Source organism: Coregonus clupeaformis, chromosome 24 (assembly GCF_020615455.1).
Source record: "Coregonus clupeaformis isolate EN_2021a chromosome 24, ASM2061545v1, whole genome shotgun sequence".
Lineage (NCBI taxonomy): Eukaryota > Metazoa > Chordata > Actinopteri > Salmoniformes > Salmonidae > Coregonus > Coregonus clupeaformis.
This window is the reverse complement of record NC_059215.1, coordinates 61,739,024-61,759,943: the sequence shown is the minus strand read 5'-3', so window position 1 is coordinate 61,759,943 and position 20,920 is coordinate 61,739,024. Positions and strand designations below refer to the sequence as shown.

General features: G+C 47.5%; 1 protein-coding gene across 9 annotated transcripts in view; it reads left to right on the top strand.

Moving 5' to 3' along the window:
• vps8 (VPS8 subunit of CORVET complex) overlaps positions 1–20,920 on the top strand; it is a 125,258-nt gene that overhangs the window by 25,787 nt on the left and 78,551 nt on the right. For 8 of the 9 annotated variants that reach the window (XM_045207395.1, XM_045207399.1, XM_045207397.1 and 5 more), the window contains 9 exons: positions 929–1,099; positions 1,912–1,986; positions 2,271–2,306; positions 3,114–3,204; positions 6,536–6,582; positions 7,552–7,641; positions 7,858–7,904; positions 14,950–15,172; positions 16,676–16,765. In XM_045207395.1, coding sequence (XP_045063330.1) covers positions 929–1,099; positions 1,912–1,986; positions 2,271–2,306; positions 3,114–3,204; positions 6,536–6,582; positions 7,552–7,641; positions 7,858–7,904; positions 14,950–15,172; positions 16,676–16,765 — 870 coding nt within the window. The remainder of the gene's footprint in view (positions 1–928; positions 1,100–1,911; positions 1,987–2,270; positions 2,307–3,113; positions 3,205–6,535; positions 6,583–7,551; positions 7,642–7,857; positions 7,905–14,949; positions 15,173–16,675; positions 16,766–20,920) is intronic. The other variant, XM_045207398.1, reaches the window with a different exon arrangement.

Below are 20,920 nucleotides of genomic sequence, written 5' to 3'. Positions count from 1 at the left end.
GATCAGCTTGGCAGATGTGTTGTTACCTACCCTTACCACCTGGGGGCGGCCCGTCAGGAAGTCCAGGATCCAGTTGCAGAGGGAGGTGTTTAGTCCCAGGATCCTTAGCTTAGTGATGAACTTTGTGGGCACTATGGTGTTGAACACTGAGCTGTAGTCAGTGAACAGCATTCTCACGTAGGTGTTCCTTTTGTCCAGGTAGGAAAGAGCAGTGTGGAGTGCGATTGAGATTGCATCATCTGTGGATCTGTTGGGGCGGTATGCGAATTGGAGTTGGTCTAGGGTTTCCGAGATGAGGGTGTTGATGTGAGCCATGACCAGCCTTTCAAAGCATTTCATGGCAACCGACGTGAGTGCTACGGGGCGGTAGTCATTTAGGCAGGTTACCTTCACTTTCTTGGGCACAGGGACTATGGTGGTCTGCTTGAAATATGTAGGTATTACAGACTCGGTCATGGAGAGGTTGAAAATGTCAGTGAAGACACGTGTCAGTTGGTCCGCGCATGCTCGGAGTACTCGTCCTGGTAATCCGTCTGGCCCCGCGATTTTGTGAATGTTGACCTGTTTAAAGGTCTTGCGCACATCAGCTACGGAGAGCGTGATCACACAGTCGTCCGGAACAGCTGGTGCTCTCATGCATGCTTCAGTGTTGCTTGCCTCGAAGCGAGCATAAAAGGCATTTAGCTTGTCTCTGGCTCTGTCTCTCTGTTATTATTTCTCTCCTTCACCTCCTTTCTCTCTGTTGTTATCTCTCTCCACACCCTTTCTCTCTGTTGTTATCTCTCTCCACACCCTTTCTCTCTGTTGTTATCTCTCTCCTTCACACCCTTTCTCTCTCCCTCTCTCTCTGTGTCTCTCTCTTTTGCTCTCTCTCTCTCTCGCTCTTTCACACCCACTCAATAATTGTGTCTCCCCTCCCCCTCCACAGTGGATCAACAGTCGTACCCTGGTGGTGATGGACAGTGGGGAGAAGCTGCGTGTGGTGGACCGGCCCAGCCAGGAGGAGTTGGAGACCTTGGACATGGCTGAGGTGCAGCTGGTCTACAACAGCAGCCATTTTAAATCGCTGGCCACGGGGGGAAACGTCAGCCAGGCACTGGTGAGGGTCAGGGGTGAGGGGTCAGGGTCAGATATCAGAGGTGACGGTAGAGAGGTTGCGGTGGGTAGAAAGATAGTGAGGGTTGAGAAGTAATGGTAGGGAAATGGTAGGGGTGAAAGGGCATAGAAAATAGGTCATAGAAGGTGGCTGTAGAGTGGAAGGCATCACCTGGCACTGGCGAAGGTCACAGTGTTAGAGGTCAGGGGTCACTCGGGTAGTAGAGGGTTTCAGGTAAGGTTTAAGGGTTATGGAGCAGGGTCAGACAGGACAGGACTAGGCTGACTAGTGGGAAAAGGTTGCACAAGATAATTTTTCCCCCTGAAGAAAAAGTCTCCTCTACCTTAACTACTAAACACCAAACTGTACAAACCAAATAGTAAGGTTGATTTGAAACTGTTACCTGGAATGAAACACTTCAAACATCAGTTCTAACCTGTTGTAGAGCAGGTGGCTCTGTCCAGCCATACAGTACCAATGTCCTAGTCACTGGATCAGAACCAGCCTGCCTGAGAGGAGACCGTCTCTTCAGGGGGACTGAACCTGTTAAATCAAGGAGCAGGGGGTCACCAGTGATTCCCTCCCACCTGTCTCCTTCGTCTCTACATGGAGTCATTCAGAGTCAACATAACCAATAATGACCATGATGTTTTGGATCTTCCTGAAATAATAATTTAATCCATAGAAAGGTCTTGGCATTTGTATCTAAAAGGAAATGGCGGTCATGGTTCATTTAGGTTCATTCTCACTCTGAATAACACCATTCTGTCCTGGACTTTGACCTCTGCTCTTCAGACTAACAGTGTGTGTTCTAGGCCCTAGTAGGAGAGAAGGCCTGCTATCAGTCCGTCTGCAGCTACGCAGGACAGATGGTGTTACTGGGGACCAAGGTAAGTGTGTGTATACGTCAGTGTCATTGTCTGTCTGTGTGTGTGTGTCTGTGTGTGTGTGTGTCTGTGTGTGTGTGTGTCTGTGTGTGTGTGTCTGTGTGTGTGTGTCTGTGTGTGTCTGTGTGTGTCTGTGTCTGTGTGTGTGTCTGTGTCTGTGTCTGTGTCTGTGTCTGTGTCTGTGTCTGTGTCTGTGTGTGTGTGTGTGTGTGTGTGTGTGTGTGTGTTTGCAGTTGAAATAGAAACACAAGCGTTGTCTAATTGAGCCCTTCCATCCTCTCTACCAGTCAGCCCACATCATGACTCTGAGAAACTGGAGGGAGGTAAGTTTCTCTCCGACTTGCCACCACACCAGGAGATGATGTCTAAAACTAAAGGGGGATCTATTATATCATTCTACCTGTGATCTGTATCTCAGAAGGGGATTTAATGGACCTGTGTGTCTCACAGGGGGATTTAATGGACCTGTGTGTCTCACTGGGGGATTGAATGGACCTGTGTGTCTCACATGGGGATTTAATGGACCTGTGTGTCTCACTGGGGGATTTAATGGACCTGTGTGTCTCACATGGGGATTTAATGGACCTGTGTGTCTCACAGGGGGATTTAATGGACCTGTGTGTCTCACTGGGGGATTTAATGGACCTGTGTGTCTCACAGGGGGATTTAATGGACCTGTGTGTCTCACAGGGGGATTTAATGGACCTGTGTGTCTCACAGGGGCATTTAATGGACCTGTGTGTCTCACTGGGGGATTTAATGGACCTGTGTGTCTCACAGGGGGATTTAATGGACCTGTGTGTCTCACAGGGGGATTTAATGGACCTGTGTGTCTCACTGGGGGATTTAATGGACCTGTGTGTCTCACAGGGGGATTTAATGGACCTGTGTGTCTCACAGGGGGATTTAATGGACTTGTGTGTCTCAGAGGGGGATTTAATGGACCTGTGTGTCTCAGAGGGGGATTAAATGGACCTGTGTCTCTCAGAGGGGGATTTAATGGACCTGTGTGTCTCAGAGGGGGATTTAGTGGACCTGTGTCTCTCAGAAGGGGATTTAATGGACCTGTGCTGCTGGAGACATTTACTGCTCAAACCCTTTCTCTCTCTTTCTCTCTCTCTCACACACAGCGGGTGGACTGTCTGTTGAAACAGGAACGTTTTGTCGAGGCTCTGTCCTTGGCCTGGTCCTTCCATGAGGGCACCGCCAAGGCTGTACTGGGTGAATAGTCTCCACTCCTCTCCTCTCCTCTCCTCTCCTCTCCTCTCCTCTCCTCTCCTCTCCTCTCCTCTCCTCTCCTCTCCTCTCCTCTCCTCTCCTCTCCTCTCCTCTCCTCTCAACACTGGTTTATACTTTGTCTATTGACATGGCTGTAGACAATTAGAATTCAACAAGATTTGCTGGTCAAAACGACATTTAATTTATACTCCGGTGGAACGTCTGTAGACCGTCTCTGCGTTCATTGCCATGGTTACTTGACTGAGACCGCAATGAGAGTTCTAAAATTCTCCGGTAGAATGCACTGCTTTTATTTCGTCACACTCACAACCATAAGCAATTTTCTGTAATTAGCTCGCCATTAACTTGTAAATGATGATCTTGTTGTGAGTTTATTTTCCTGTAATAATGAATACAAATTAGCTAAAGTTAAGACGTTGTCAGCTATGATATGGTCAATATTTGAACAGGCTAGCCAGCTAAGCTAGCGAACAATCTAGGAACTAACCAAAACATTGTTTAGAAAGCTTTTAGTTACCTGGTTTGCTGGATTGATGCTAGTTGGCTCTGCCCAAGAGCCTCCTAGCATCAGTCTATTATAGTCCTAACCCTGCCCAAGAGCCTCCCAGCACCAGTCTATTATAGTCCTAACCCTGCCCCAGAGTCTCCCAGCACCAGTCTATTATAGTCCTAACCCTGCCCCAGAGTCTCCCAGCACCAGTCTATTATAGTCCTAACCCTGCCCCAGAGCCTCCCAGCACCAGTCTATTATAGTCCTAACCCTGCCCCAGAGCCTCCCAGCATCAGTCTATTATAGTCCTAACCCTGCCCCAGAGTCTCCCAGCACCAGTCTATTATAGTCCTAACCCTGCCCCAGAGTCTCCTAGCATCAGTCTATTATAGTCCTAACCCTGCCCCAGAGTCTCCCAGCACCAGTCTATTATAGTCCTAACCCTGCCCCAGAGTCTCCCAGCATCAGTCTATTATAGTCCTAACCCTGCCCCAGAGTCTCCCAGCACCAGTCTATTATAGTCCTAACCCTGCCCCAGAGTCTCCCAGCACCAGTCTATTATAGTCCTAACCCTGCCCCAGAGTCTCCCAGCATCAGTCTATTATAGTCCTAACCCTGCCCCAGAGTCTCCCAGCACCAGTCTATTATAGTCCTAACCCTGCCCCAGAGTCTCCCAGCACCAGTCTATTATAGTCCTAACCCTGCCCCAGAGTCTCCCAGCACCAGTCTATTATAGTCCTAACCCTGCCCCAGAGTCTCCTAGCATCAGTCTATTATAGTCCTAACCCTCCTCCAGAGTCTCCCAGCACCAGTCTATTATAGTCCTAACCCTGCCCCAGAGTCTCCCAGCACCAGTCTATTATAGTCCTAACCCTGCCCCAGAGTCTCCCAGCACCCGTCTATTATAGTCCTAACCCTGCCCCAGAGTCTCCCAGCACCAGTCTATTATAGTCCTAACCCTGCCCCAGAGTCTCCCAGCACCAGTCTATTATAGTCCTAACCCTGCCCCAGAGTCTCCCAGCATCAGTCTATTATAGTCCTAACCCTGCCCCAAGAGCCTCCCAGCACCAGTCTATTATAGTCCTAACCCTGCCCCAGAGTCTCCCAGCCTATTATAGTCCTAACCCTGCCCCAGAGTCTCCCAGCACCAGTCTATTATAGTCCTAAACCTGCCCCAGAGTCTCCCAGCACCAGTCTATTATAGTCCTAACCCTGCCCCAGAGTCTCCCAGCACCAGTCTATTATAGTCCTAACCCTGCCCCAGAGCCTCCCAGCACCAGTCTATTATAGTCCTAACCCTGCCCCAGAGTCTCCCAGCACCAGTCTATTATAGTCCTAACCCTGCCCCAGAGTCTCCCAGCACCAGTCTATTATAGTCCTAACCCTGCCCCAGAGTCTCCCAGCACCAGTCTATTATAGTCCTAACCCTGCCCCAGAGTCTCCCAGCACCAGTCTATTATAGTCCTAACCCTGCCCCAGAGTCTCCCAGCACCAGTCTATTATAGTCCTAACCCTGCCCCAGAGTCTCCCAGCACAGTCTATTATAGTCCTAACCCTGCCCCAGAGTCTCCCAGCACCAGTCTATTATAGTCCTAACCCTGCCCCAGAGTCTCCCAGCACCAGTCTATTATAGTCCTAACCCTGCCCCAGAGTCTCCCAGCATCAGTCTATTATAGTCCTAACCCTGCCCCAGTCTCCCAGCATCAGTCTATTATAGTCCTAACCCTGCCCCAGAGTCTCCCAGCACCAGTCTATTATAGTCCTAACCCTGCCCCAGAGTCTCCCAGCACCAGTCTATTATAGTCCTAACCCTGCCCCAGTCTCCCAGCATCAGTCTATTATAGTCCTAACCCTGCCCCAGAGTCTCCCAGCACCAGTCTATTATAGTCCTAACCCTGCCCCAGTCTCCCAGCACCAGTCTATTATAGTCCTAACCCTGCCCCAGAGTCTCCCAGCATCAGTCTATTATAGTCCTAACCCTGCCCCAGAGTCTCCCAGCATCAGTCTATTATAGTCCTAACCCTGCCCCAGAGTCTCCCAGCATCAGTCTATTATAGTCCTAACCCTGCCCCAGAGTCTCCCAGCATCAGTCTATTATAGTCCTAACCCTGCCCCAGAGTCTCCCAGCATCAGTCTATTATAGTCCTAACCCTGCCCCAGAGTCTCCCAGCATCAGTCTATTATAGTCCTAACCCTGCCCCAGAGCCTCCCAGCATCAGTCTATTATAGTCCTAACCCTGCCCCAGAGTCTCCCAGCATCAGTCTATTATAGTCCTAACCCTGCCCCAGAGCCTCCCAGCATTTGGTGGAAGCCTTTTCTTTTCTAAACTGAGGGTTTATTGGTGTTAAAATACACCAGCTATGCTATTTTGGACCACCAGGCTGCTGATGTCATGCAGCCTGTCGTTTTTGTGTTTATCATTTTTCATAACGACAAGTTTGATGTCGGACGACAATAGAATGTTGAGGATGTCGCTACGACAACGGTCGACAGACGTGTGGATAGACCAGCTGTAAACCAGCTTTTAGAAAACCACTTCCAGAAGGCACAAGGTCCACTGTATGGAAAGCCTGGTCTCTTCTGTACTACAAAGGACAGGTGTTTTCACTGTTTGTCCTTGAATCATTCCTCTACTACAGTACTTTACATTCTGAGGGCTTTCTGTTGGAGGCTTTTTCACTGATGCCACAGAGGCCATTATACATTTAATACCAGAGTTTTTTTTTTTTTACATAGTTTTCTTTTCTCATTCTCAAGTGAAAACCCATAACCCTATATGAATCATTGTGTTCATGTATAGTGAATGTCTGTTGTTTTTCCAGGACTGTTTGGGGACCCAGCAAAGAGGAAAGGTGTGGTGGCAGACAAGGTGATTCCCTCCTCCACCCATCACTTCCTACCTTCCCTCCTCCACCCACATCACTTCCTACCTTCCCTCCTCCACCAATCACTTCCTACCTTCCATCCTCCACCAATCACTTCCTACCTTCCCTCCTCCACCCATCACTTCCTACCTTCCCTCCTCCACCCATCACTTCCTACCTTCCCTCCTCCACCCATCACTTCCTACCTTCCCTCCTCCACCCATCACTTCCTACCTTCCCTCCTCCACCAATCACTTCCTACCTTCCATCCTCCACCAATCACTTCCTACCTTCCCTCCTCCACCCATCACTTCCTACCTTCCCTCCTCCACCCATCACTTCCTACCTTCCCTCCTCCACCCATCACTTCCTATCTTCCCTCCTCCACCCATCACTTCCTACCTTCCATCCTCCACCAATCACTTCCTACCTTCCCTCCTCCACCAATCACTTCCTACCTTCCCTCCTCCACCAATCACTTCCTACCTTCCCTCCTCCACCAATCACTTCCTACCTTCCCTCCTCCACCCATCACTTCCTACCTTCCCTCCTCCACCCATCACTTCCTACCTTCCTCCTCCACCCATCACTTCCTACCTTCCCTCCTCCACCCATCACTTCCTACCTTCCCTCCTCCACCCATCACTTCCTACCTTCCCTCCTCCACCCATCACTTCCTACCTTCCCTCCTCCACCCATCACTTCCTACCTTCCCTCCTCCACCCATCACTTCCTACCTTCCCTCCTCCACCCATCACTTCCTACCTTCCCTCCTCCACCCTTCACTTCCTACCTTCCCTCCTCCACCCTTCACTTCCTACCTTCCCTCCTCCACCCTTCACTTCCTACCTTCCCTCCTCCACCCTTCACTTCCTACCTTCCCTCCTTCACCCTTCACTTCCTACCCACCCCCCTTCCAGGAAGAAATACATCTAATTTGATTGGTCGGTTGATTGATTGTACTGCATCTCTAGATGCTAGAGATTCTGTTCCAGTATGTGGAGCGCTCAGTGAAGAAATGTCCAGAACACGGCAAGATACAGGTCATGGAACAACATTTCCAGGTACGCACACACACACACACACACACCGCACACTCCCCACGATACACACGTCAATCAGTCCCACGGTTCAGTTTGACAACGCTCGGGACCTTGAAACCGATCTTTCTTTCTCCTTTAAGGCTTGTCCTTGTGTTTAGACTGCCTGGGTTGAGTAGCTAATCTCTCTCTCTCTCTCTCTCCCTCCTCCTTTATCCCTCTCTTTTTCTCTGTCCGTAGGACATGGTGCCTGTCGTGGTGGATTACTGTCTGCTGCTGCAGAGGACGTAAGACACACACACACACTGACAGACAGAGCGTCTGATGGCCCTTGCCTTGCCTATTCCCAGCACTCTGTTAGGTTATTCATTAATGGGACATTTCAAAAATGTTCAACTTCATGTTCATCATCTGTTGTTCTTAAGTGAAGGAAGGAGCCTTTTAGTGCAGTCAGAATGCAGCAGAGAGCAGCCCTTCGGCACAGAGATGGACAGAGAAAGGAGGATCTTTCTTTGTCTCTCTCTCAAAACTAAGGCTGACCTCCACAAAGGGTTATGAAAGAACAAACTGAGATATCTTCTGGCAGCAGATTGACTCCATCATTTGTTTGTCGTTGGTTTTTCATTTCCGATGCAGTTAGTTTCAGATGAGCTGAGTGATCTTTATTTTGTTTGACTGGGGTTCTCTTCAAGGGACAAAGCGTTCATTAAAGGGAAATTTCATAATTTTTCAACTTCATGTTCATAATCTCCAGCACCACCCCAACATCAACATATGTGAAAATGACGCTTTTCTATGTTTTGGAGTAAAAAAGATTGTGGAAGATACGTTTTTCCAATGACATCATCAGTGTGCATCATGTGATTTTAACCAATTATGAGTAGGCGTTTCCTACTAATTGCCTATTTAATTGTCTACTGATTGGTTGATGATGTCATTTCAAACCGTTATCTTTCGCCTTCTTTTTTTACTACAAAACATAGAAACTCAATTTTCACATTTGTTGATGTTGGGGTGGTGCTGGAGATGATGAATATCAAGCTGAAATGTTTTTACATTTCGCTTTTAATGCACGCTTTGTCCCTTGAAGAGAACCCCAGTCAAACAAAATAAAGATCATTCAGCTCATATGAAACCAACTGCATCGGAAATGAAAAACCAAAGATAAACAAATGATGGAGTCAATCTGCTGCCAGAAGATATCTGTTTGTTTGTTCGTGTGCGAACATGCTTTGAGTTTGTTCTTTCATAACCCTTTGTGGAGGTCAGCCTTAGTTTTGAGAGAGAGACAAAGAAAGATGTTCCTTTCTCTGTCCACCTCTGTGCCGAAGGGGCTGCTCTCTACTCTCTGCTGAACTCTGACAGGACTAAAAGGCTCCTTCCTTCACTTAACAACAGCCATCCCATCCCTGCCCCAGAGCCTCCCAGCACCAGTCTATTATAGTCCTAACCCTGCCCCAGAGTCTCCCAGCATCAGTCTATTATAGTCCTAACCCTGCCCCAGAGTCTCCCAGCACCAGTCTATTATAGTCCTAACCCTGCCCCAGAGCCTCCCAGCACCAGTCTATTATAGTCCTAACCCTGCCCCAGAGTCTCCCAGCACCAGTCTATTATAGTCCTAACCCTGCCCCAGAGTCTCCCAGCACCAGTCTATTATAGTCCTAACCCTGCCCCCAGAGTCCCCCAGCACCAGTCTATTATAGTCCTAACCCTGCCCCAGAGTCTCCTAGCATCAGTCTATTATAGTCCTAACCCTGCCCCAGAGTCTCCCAGCACCAGTCTATTATAGTCCTAACCCTGCCCCAGAGTCTCCCAGCACCAGTCTATTATAGTCCTAACCCTGCCCCAGAGTCTCCCAGCACCCGTCTATTATAGTCCTAACCCTGCCCCAGAGCCTCCCAGCACCAGTCTATTATAGTCCTAACCCTGCCCCAGAGTCTCCCAGCATCAGTCTATTATAGTCCTAACCCTGCCCCAGAGTCTCCCAGCACCAGTCTATTATAGTCCTAACCCCTGCCCCAGAGCCTCCCAGCACCAGTCTATTATAGTCCTAACCCTGCCCCAGAGTCTCCCAGCACCAGTCTATTATAGTCCTAACCCTGCCCCAGAGTCTCCCAGCACCAGTCTATTATAGTCCTAACCCTGCCCCAGAGTCTCCCAGCACCAGTCTATTATAGTCCTAACCCTGCCCCAGAGTCTCCTAGCACCAGTCTATTATAGTCCTAACCCTGCCCCAGAGTCTCCCCAGCACCAGTCTATTATAGTCCTAACCCTGCCCCAGAGCCTCCCAGCACCAGTCTATTATAGTCCTAACCCTGCCCCAGAGTCTCCCAGCACCAGTCTATTATAGTCCTAACCCTGCCCCAGAGTCTCCCAGCACCAGTCTATTATAGTCCTAACCCCTGCCCCAGAGTCTCCCAGCACCAGTCTATTATAGTCCTAACCCTGCCCCCAGAGCCTCCCAGCACCAGTCTATTATAGTCCTAACCCTGCCCCAGAGTCTCCCAGCACCAGTCTATTATAGTCCTAACCCTGCCCCAGAGTCTCCCAGCACCAGTCTATTATAGTCCTAACCCTGCCCCAGAGTCTCCTAGCATCAGTCTATTATAGTCCTAACCCTGCCCCAGAGTCTCCCAGCACCAGTCTATTATAGTCCTAACCCTGCCCCAGAGCCTCCCAGCACCAGTCTATTATAGTCCTAACCCTGCCCCAGAGTCTCCCAGCACCAGTCTATTATAGTCCTAACCCTGCCCCAGTCTCCCAGCATCAGTCTATTATAGTCCTAACCCTGCCCCAGAGTCTCCACATTGTGTGCCCGGGAAACTGTTGTTGTGGGTGGTTAACTGCCTTGCTAGAGGCCAGAATGACAGATGTTTCACCTTGTCAGCTCGGGGATTCGAACTGGTAACTTTTCAGTTACTGGCCCAACGCGCTAACCGCTAGGCTACCTGCGGCCCATAAGCCCCATAGCTGGACAGTAACTTGTATATCATTCCCAATAACTGTAGCTACATACCCTTTCTGCCTCAGTCTCACCATGAACTCTGCTCACCCAGTCTGACTCCTATCTCATCCAGTCTCACCTCTCTCACCCAGTCTGACTCCTATCTCATCCAGTCTCACCTCTCTCACCCAGTCTGACTCCAATCTCATCCCAGTCTGACTCCTATCTCATCCCAGTCTGACTCCTATCTCATCCCAGTCTGACTCCTATCTCATCCAGTCTCACCTCTCTCACCCCAGTCTGACTCCTATCTCATCCCAGTCTGACTCCTATCTCATCCCAGTCTGACTCCTATCTCATCCCAGTCTGACTCCTATAGTCTGACTCCTATCTCATCCCAGTCTGACTCCTATATCATCCCAGTCTGACTCCTATCTCATCCCAGTCTGACTCCTATATCATCCCAGTCTGACTCCTATCTCATCCCAGTCTGACTCCTATAGTCTGACTCCTATATCATCCCAGTCTGACTCCAATCTCATCCCAGTCTGACTCCTATAGTCTGACTCCTATCTCATCCCAGTCTGACTCCAGTCTGACTCCTGTCTCATCCCAGTCTGACTCCTGTCTCATCCAAGTCTGACTCCTATAGTCTAACTCCTATCTCATCCCAGTCTGACTCCTATAGTCTGACTCCTATATCATCCCAGTCTGACTCCTATCTCATCCCAGTCTGACTCCTATATCATCCCAGTCTGACTCCTATCTCATCCCAGTCTGACTCCTATAGTCTGACTCCTATCTCATCCCAGTCTGACTCCTATCTCATCCCAGTCTGACTCCTATCTCATCCCAGTCTGACTCCAATCTCATCCCAGTCTGACTCCAATCTCATCCCAGTCTGACTCAATCTCATCCCAGTCTGACTCAATCTCATCCCAGTCTGACTCAATCTCATCCCAGTCTGACTCCTATCTCATCCCAGTCTGACTCCTATCTCATCCCAGTCTGACTCCTATCTCATCCCAGTCTGACTCCTATAGTCTGACTCCTATCTCATCCCAGTCTGACTCCAGTCTGACTCCTATCTCATCCCAGTCTGACTCCTATAGTCTGACTCCTATCTCATCCCAGTCTGACTCCTATCTCATCCCAGTCTGACTCCTATCTCATCCCAGTCTGACTCCAATCTCATCCCAGTCTGACTCCTGTCTCATCCCAGTCTGACTCCTATATCATCCCAGTCTGACTCCTATCTCATCCCAGTCTGACTCCTATAGTCTGACTCCTATCTCATCCCAGTCTGACTCCTGTCTCATCCCAGTCTGACTCCTATCTCATCCCAGTCTGACTCCTATAGTCTGACTCCTATCCCATCCCAGTCTGACTCCAATCTCATCCCAGTCTGACTCCAATCTCATCCCAGTCTGACTCCAGTCTCATCCCAGTCTGACTCCTGTCTCATTCCAGTCTGACTCCTGTCTCATTCCAGTCTGACTCCTGTCTCATTCCAGTCTGACTCCTGTCTCATTCCAGTCTGACTCCTGTCTCATTCCAGTCGGACTCCTGTCTCATCCCAGTCTGACTCCTGTCTCATCCCAGTCTGACTCCTATAGTCTGACTCCTATCCCATCCCAGTCTGACTCCAATCTCATCCCAGTCTGACTCCAATCTCATCCCAGTCTGACTCCAGTCTCATCCCAGTCTGACTCCTGTCTCATTCCAGTCTGACTCCTGTCTCATTCCAGTCGGACTCCTATAGTCTGACTCCTATCTCATCCCAGTCTGACTCCAGTCTGACTCCTATCTCATCCCAGTCTGACTCCTATAGTCTGACTCCTATCTCATCCCAGTCTGACTCCAGTCTGACTCCTATCTCATCCCAGTCTGACTCCTATAGTCTGACTCCTATCTCATCCCAGTCTGACTCCTATCTCATCCCAGTCTGACTCCTATCTCATCCCAGTCTGACTCCAATCTCATCCCAGTCTGACTCCTGTCTCATCCCAGTCTGACTCCTATATCATCCCAGTCTGACTCCTATCTCATCCCAGTCTGACTCCTATAGTCTGACTCCTATCTCATCCCAGTCTGACTCCTGTCTCATCCCAGTCTGACTCCTATCTCATCCCAGTCTGACTCCTATAGTCTGACTCCTATCCCATCCCAGTCTGACTCCAATCTCATCCCAGTCTGACTCCAATCTCATCCCAGTCTGACTCCAGTCTCATCCCAGTCTGACTCCTGTCTCATTCCAGTCTGACTCCTGTCTCATTCCAGTCGGACTCCTGTCTCATCCCAGTCTGACTCCTGTCTCATCCCAGTCTGACTCCAATCTCATCCCAGTCTGACTCCTGTCTCATCCCAGTCTGACTCCTGTCTCCTATGATTAACAGGAGATGAATATTATGTTGATATTTTTAGGGTTAATTCTTATCAAATTAAATTATAGCCCTGATGTAATTATAATTTGTGTTGCCATCTAGATCTGTGAACATAACCATGCTGTGTGTGGTCCAGATATGTGACCATGCTGTGACCACACATTCTGTCTGTGTGGTTGTTTTCAGGGACCTGCTGTTTAACCAGCTATATACCCGCCTGGTGGAGAACTGTTACCAAGACCATGCTCTTCTCTCTATGGTCCTATAGGGACCTGCTGTTTAACCAGCTATATACAGTGCCTTGCAAAAGTATTCATCCCCCTTGGCGTTTTTCCTATTTTGTTGCATTACAACCTGTAATTTAAATTGATTTTTATTTGGATTTCATGTAATGGACATACACAAAATAGTCCAAATTGGTGAAGTGAAATGCAAAAAATTCTACAAAATAAATAACGGAAAAGTGGTGCGTGCATATGTATTCACCCCCTTTGCAATGAAGCCCCTAAATAAGATCTGGTGCAACCAATTACCTTCAGAAGTCACATAATTAGTTAAATAAAGTCCACCTGTGTGCAATCTAAGTGTCACATGATCTGTCACACGATCTCAGTATATATACACCTGTTCTGAAAGGCCCCAGAGTCTGCAACACCACTAAGCAAGGGGCACCACCAAGCAAACGGCACCATGAAGACCAAGGAGCTCTCCAAACAGGTCAGGGACAAAGTTGTGGAGAAGTACAGATCAGGGTTGGGTTATAAAAAAAATATCCAAAACTTTGATCATCCCACGGAGCACCATTAAATCCATTATTAAAAAATGGAAAGAATATGGCACCACAACAAACCTGCCAAGAGAGGGCCACCCACCAAAACTCACGGACCAGGCAAGGAGGGCATTAATCAGAGACACAACAAAGAGACCAAAGATAACCCTGAAGGAGCTGCAAAGCTCCACAGCGGAGATTGGAATATCTGTCCATAAGCTGTACACTCCACAGAGCTGAGCTTTACGGAAGAGTGGTCAGAAAAAAGCCATTGCTTAAAGAAAAAAATAAGCAAACACGTTTGGTGTTAGCCAAAAGGCATGTGGGAGACTCCCCAAACATATGGAAGAAGGTACTCTGGTCAGATGAGACTAAAATTGAGCTTTTTGGCGATCAAGGAAAACGCTATGTCTGGCGCAAACCCAACACCTCTCATCACCCCGAGAACACCATCGGCAGGGACTTGGAAACTGGTCAGAATTGAAGGAATGATGGATGGTGCTAAATACAGGGAAATTCTTGAGGGAAACCTGTTTCAGTCTTCCAGAGATTTGAGACTGGGACGGAGGTTCACCTTCCAGCAGGACAATGACCCTAAGCATACTGCTAAAGCAACACTCGAGTGGTTTAAGGGGAAACATTTAAATGTTTTGGAATGGCCTAGTCAAAGCCCAGACCTCAATCCAAATGAGAATATGTGGTATGACTTGAAGATTGCTGTACACCAGCAGAACCCATCCAACCTGAAGGAGCTGGAGCAGTTTTGCCTTGAAGAATGGGCAAAAATCCCAGTGGCTAGATGTGCCAAGCTTATAGAGACATCCCAAGAGACTTGCAGCTGTAATTGCTGCAAAAGGTGGCTCTACAAAGTATTGACTTTGGGGGGGTGAATAGTTATGCACGCTCAAGTTTTCTGTTTTTTTGTCTTATTTCTTGTTTGTTTCACCCCAAAACATATTTGCATCTTCAAAGTGGTAGGCATGTTGTGTAAATCAAATGATACAAACCCCCCCAAAAAATCCATTTTAATTCCAGGTTGTAAGGCAACAAAATAGGAAAAATGCCAAGGGGGGTGAATACTTTCGCAAGCCACTGTACCCGCCTGGTGGAGAACTGTTACCAAGACCGTGCTCTTCTCTCTGTGGTCCTATAGGGACCTGCTGTTTAACCAGCTATATACCCGCCTGGTGGAGAACTGTTACCAAGACCGTGCTCTTCTCTCTATGGTCCTATAGGGACCTGCTGTTTAACCAGCTATATACCCGCCTGGTGGAGAACTGTGTGGCTCGGGGGGTCTTCCTGGAGAGTTTGGAACCCTACATCGTGTCGGAGCGTCTGGGGTGTGTGACAGCCCCCGTCATGAGGGACCTGCTGACCCATCTACAGGATAACAACATGATGGACAGTGTAGAGAACTGCCTGATACATCTGGACATCACCAGCCTCGACATACAACAGGTAGTGAGGGAGGGAGGGAGGGAGGGAGGGAGGGAGGGAGGTAACATGATGTCTGTCCGTCTATCCGTGTCAGCATCTTTGTGTGTCTGTGGATCCTCTTTTGGCTGTAGATATTTACTACTGTCATTAATATTTACTAGTGTCATTTGTTACAATCACCAGCAGATCAAGTCTGTAGACTCCAGCAGTAACCTGTTCTCTTCCTGTGTATCCAGGTGGTGTAGACTCTAGTAGTAACCTGTTCTCTTCCTGTGTATCCAGGTGGTATAGACTCCAGTAGTAACCTGTTCTCTTCCTGTGTATCCAGGTGGTATAGACTCCAGTAGTAACCTGTTCTCTTCCTGTGTATCCAGGTGCTGTAGACTCCAGTAGTAACCTGTTCTCTTCCTGTGTATCCAGGTGGTATAGACTCCAGTAGTAACCTGTTCTCTTCCTGTGTATCCAGGTGGTATAGACTCCAGTAGTAACCTGTTCTCTTCCTGTGTATCCAGGTGGTATAGACTCCAGTAGTAACCTGTTCTCTTCCTGTGTATCCAGGTGGTATAGACTCCAGTAGTAACCTGTTCTCTTCCTGTGTATCCAGGTGGTATAGACTCCAGTAGTAACCTGTTCTCTTCCTGTGTATCCAGGTGGTATAGACTCCAGTAGTAACCTGTTCTCTTCCTGTGTATCCAGGTGGTATAGACTCCAGTAGTAACCTGTTCTCTTCCTGTGTATCCAGGTGGTATAGACTCCAGTAGTAACCTGTTCTCTTCCTGTGTATCCAGGTGGTATAGACTCCAGTAGTAACCTGTTCTCTTCCTGTGTATCCAGGTGGTATAGACTCCAGTAGTAACCTGTTCTCTTCCTGTGTATCCAGGTGGTATAGACTCCAGTAGTAACCTGTTCTCTTCCTGTGTATCCAGGTGGTATAGACTCCAGTAGTAACCTGTTCTCTTCCTGTGTATCCAGGTGGTATAGACTCCAGTAGTAACCTGTTCTCTTCCTGTGTATCCAGGTGGTATAGACTCCAGTAGTAACCTGTTCTCTTCCTGTGTATCCAGGTGGTATAGACTCCAGTAGTAACCTGTTCTCTTCCTGTGTATCCAGGTGGTATAGACTCCAGTAGTAACCTGTTCTCTTCCTGTGTATCCAGGTGGTATAGACTCCAGTAGTAACCTGTTCTCTTCCTGTGTATCCAGGTGGTATAGACTCCAGTAGTAACCTGTTCTCTTCCTGTGTATCCAGGTGGTATAGACTCCAGTAGTAACCTGTTCTCTTCCTGTGTATCCAGGTGGTATAGACTCCAGTAGTAACCTGTTCTCTTCCTGTGTATCCAGGTGGTATAGACTCCAGTAGTAACCTGTTCTCTTCCTGTGTATCCAGGTGGTATAGACTCCAGTAGTAACCTGTTCTCTTCCTGTGTATCCAGGTGGTATAGACTCCAGTAGTAACCTGTTCTCTTCCTGTGTATCCAGGTGGTATAGACTCCAGTAGTAACCTGTTCTCTTCCTGTGTATCCAGGTGGTCCAGATGTGTTGGGACAACCAGCTGTATGATGCCATGATATACGTCTTCAACAGTGGCATGAATGACTACATCAACCCTATGGAGGTACTGTAATACACTGTTTAATGACTACATCAACCCTATGGAGGTACTGTAATACACTGTTTAATGACTACATCAACCCTATGGAGGTACTGTAATACACTGTTTAATGACTACATCAACCCTATGGAGGTACTGTAATACACTGTTTAATGACTACTTTAACACTATGGAGGTATTGACATGATAGTCATTTAGCAGATGCTCTTATCCAGAGTGACTTATCGGTTTCACACCCTGTTCTATTTCATATTGTTTTCTTATTTCCTGGATATAAAAAGGACATACAGATAAAACAACACTACCTTATACACACATTCTTTCTCTCTCTCTCTCTCTCTCTCTCTCTCTCTCTCTCGCTCTCTCTCAATTCAATTTCAATTCAGTTTAAGGGCTTTATTGGCATGGGAAACGTATGTTAACATTGCCAAAGCAAGTAGATAGTAAACAAAAGTTTCATCTGACCATATGACATTCTCCCAATCCTCTTCTGGATCATCCAAATGCACTCTAGCAAACTTCAGACGGGCCTGGACATGTACTGGCTTAAGCAGGGGGACACGTCTGGCACTGCAGGATTTGAGTCCCTGGCGGCGTAGTGTGTTACTGATGGTAGGCTTTGTTACTTTGGTCCCAGCTCTCTGCAGGTCATTCACTAGGTCCCCCCGTGTGGTTCTGGGATTTTTGCTCACCGTTCTTGTGATCATTTTGACCCCACGGGGTGAGATCTTGCGTGGAGCCCTAGATCGAGGGAGATTATCAGTGGTCTTGTATGTCTTCCATTTCCTAATAATTGCTCCCACAGTTGATTTCTTCAAACCAAGCTGCTTACCTACTGCAGATTCAGTCTTCCCAGCCTGGTGCAGGTCTACAATTTTGTTTCTGGTGTCCTTTGACAGCTCTTTGGTCTTGGCCATAGTGGAGTTTGGAGTGTGACTGTTTGAGGTTGTGGACAGGTGTCTTTTATACTGATAACAAGTTCAAACAGGTGCCATTAATACAGGTAATGAGTGGAGGACAGAGGAGCCTCTTAAAGAAGAAGTTACAGGTCTGTGAGAGCCAGAAATCTTGCTTATTTGTAGGTGACCAAATACTTATTTTCCACCATAATTTGCAAATAAATTCATTAAAAATCCTACAATGTAATTTTCTGGATTTTTTTTCTTCTCAATTTGTCTGTCATAGTTGGCGTGTACCTATGATGAAAATGACAGGCTTCTCTCAACTTTTTAAGTGGGAGAACTTGCACAATTGGTGGCTGACTAAATACTTTTTTTCCCCACTGTATAAAAGACACCTGTCCACAGAAGCAATCAATCAATCAGATTCCAAACTCTCCACCATGGCCAAGACCAAAGAGCTCTCCAAGGATGTCAGGGACAAGATTGTAGACCTACACAAGGCTGGAATGGGCTACAAGACCATCGCCAAGCAGCTTGGTGAGAAGGTGACAACAGATTATTCGCAAATGAAAGAAACACAAAATAACTGTCAATCTCCCTCGGCCTGGGGCTCCATGCAAGATCACACCTCGTGGAGTTGCAATGATCATGAGAATGGTGAGGAATCAGCCCAGAACTACACGGGAGGATCTTGTCAATGATCTCAAGGCAGCTGGGACCATAGTCACCAAGAAAACAATTGGTAACACACTACGCCATGAAGGACTGAAATCCTGCAGCGCCCGCAAGGTCCCCCTGCTCAAGAAAGCACATATACATGCCCATCTGAAGTTTGCCAATGAACATCTAAATGATTCAGAGGAGAACTGGGTGGAAGTGTTGTGGTCAGATGAGACCAAAATCGAGCTCTTTGGCATCAGCTCAACTCGCCGTGTTTGGAGGAGGAGGAATGCTGCCTATGACCCCAAGAACACCATCCCCACCGTCAAACATGGAGGTGGAAACATTATGCTTTGGGGGTGTTTTTCTGCTAAGGGGACAGGACAACTTCACCGCATCAAAGGGACGATAGACAGGGCCATGTACCGTCAAATCTTGGGTGAGAACCTCCTTCCCTCAGCCAGGGCATTGAAAATGGGTCATGGATGGGTATTCCAGCATGACAATGACCCCAAACACACGGCCAAGGCAACAAAGGAGTGGCTCAAGAAGAAGCACATTAAGGTCCTGGAGTGGCCTAGCCAGTCTCCAGACCTTAATCCCATAGAAAATCTGTGGAGGGAGCTGAAGGTTCGAGTTGCCAAACGTCAGGCTCGAAACCTTAATGACTTGGAGAAGATCTGCAAAGAGGAGTGGAACAAAATCCCTCCTGAGATGTATGCAAACCTGGTGGCCAACTGCAAGAAACGTCTGACCTCTGTGATTGCCAACAAGGGTTTTGCCACCAAGTACTAAGTAATGTTTTGCAGAGGGATCAAATACTTATTTCCCTCATTAAAATGCAAATCAATTTATAACATTTCTGACATGCGTTTTTCTGGATGTTTTTGTTGTTATTCTGTCTCTCACTGTTCAAATAAACCTACCATTAAAATTATAGACTGATCATTTCTTTGTCAGTGGGCAAACATACAAAATCAGCAGGGGATCAAATACTTTTTTCCCTCACTGTATACAGTGTTGTAACAATGTGCAAATAGTTAAAGTACAAATGGGAAAATAAATAAACATAAATATGGGTTGTATTTACAATGGTGTTTGTTCTTCACTGGTTGCCCTTTTCTTGTGGCAACAGGTCACAAATCTTGCTGCTGTAATGGAACACTGTGGTTTTTCACCCAGTAGATAAGGGAGTTTATCAAAATTGGGTTTGTTTTCGAATTCTTTGTGGATCTCTGTAATCTGAGGGAAATATGTGTCTCTAATATGGTCATACATTTGGCAGGAGGTTAGGAAGTGCAGCTCAGTTTCCACCTCATTTTGTGGGCAGTGTGCACATAGCCTGTCTTCTCTTGAGAGCCAGGTCTGCCTACGGCGGCCTTTCTCAATAGCAAGGCTATGCTCACCGAGTCTGTACATAGTCAAAGCTTTCCTTAAGTTTGGGTCAGTCACAGTGGTCAGGTATTCTGCCACTGTATACTCTCTGTTTAGAGCCAAATAGCATTCTAGTTTGCTCAGTTTTTTTGTTAATTCTTTCCAATGTGTCAAGTAATTCTCTTTTTGTTTTCTCATGATTTGGTTGGGTCTAATTGTGTTGTTGTTGTTGTTGTTGTCCTGGGGCTCTGTGGGGTCTGTTTGTGTTTGTGAACAGAGCCCCAGGACCAGCTTACTTACTCTTCTCCAAGTTCATCTCTCTGTAGGTAATGGCTTTGTTATGGAAGGTTTGGGAATCGCTTCCTTTTAAGTGGTTATAGAATTGAACTGCTCTTTTCTGGATTTTGATAATTAGCGGGTATCGGTCTAATTCTGCTCTGCATGCATTATTTGGTGTTTTTCGTTGTACACTGAGGATATTTTTGAAGAATTCTTCATGCAGAGTCTGAATTTGGTGTTTGTCCCATTTTGTGAATTCTTGGTTGGTGAGCGGACCCCAGACCTCACAACCATAAAGGACAATGGGTTCTATAACTGATGCAAGTATTTTTAGCAAGATCCTAATTGGTATGTCAAATTTTATGTTCCTTTTGGCACAGTGGTCTAAGGCACTGCATCGCAGTGCTAGCTGTGCCACTAGAGATCCTGGTTCGAATCCAGGCTCTGTTGTAGCCGGCCGCGACCGGGAGACCCATGGGGCGGCGCAAAATTGGCCCAGCGTCGTCCAGGGTAGGGGAGGGAATGGCCGGCAGGGATGTAGCTCAGTTGGTAGAGCATGGCGTTTGCAACGCCAGGGTTGTGGGTTCGATTCCCACGGGAGGTATGAAAAAAATATATATATATGTATACACTCACTAACTGTAAGTCGCTCTGGATAAGAGCGTCTGCTAAATGACTAAAATGTAAATGTTTTGATGGCATAGACATCCTGTCTCTCTCTCTCTCTCTCTCTCTCTCTCTCTCTCTCTCTCTCTCTCTCTCTCTCTCTCTCTCTCTCTCTCTCTCTCTCTCTCTCAGCCTCGGGTTATGGGTTTCTTTCTCTCTCTTTCTCTTTCATTCTCCTTTTCTCTTTCTCCTTCCCTTGTGGGGCTGATCCTCTATTAGTCTGGAGGTAGATGAAAGCTGAGTGTGTGTTGTTCAGCTACTCCTCTGAACCCACAGA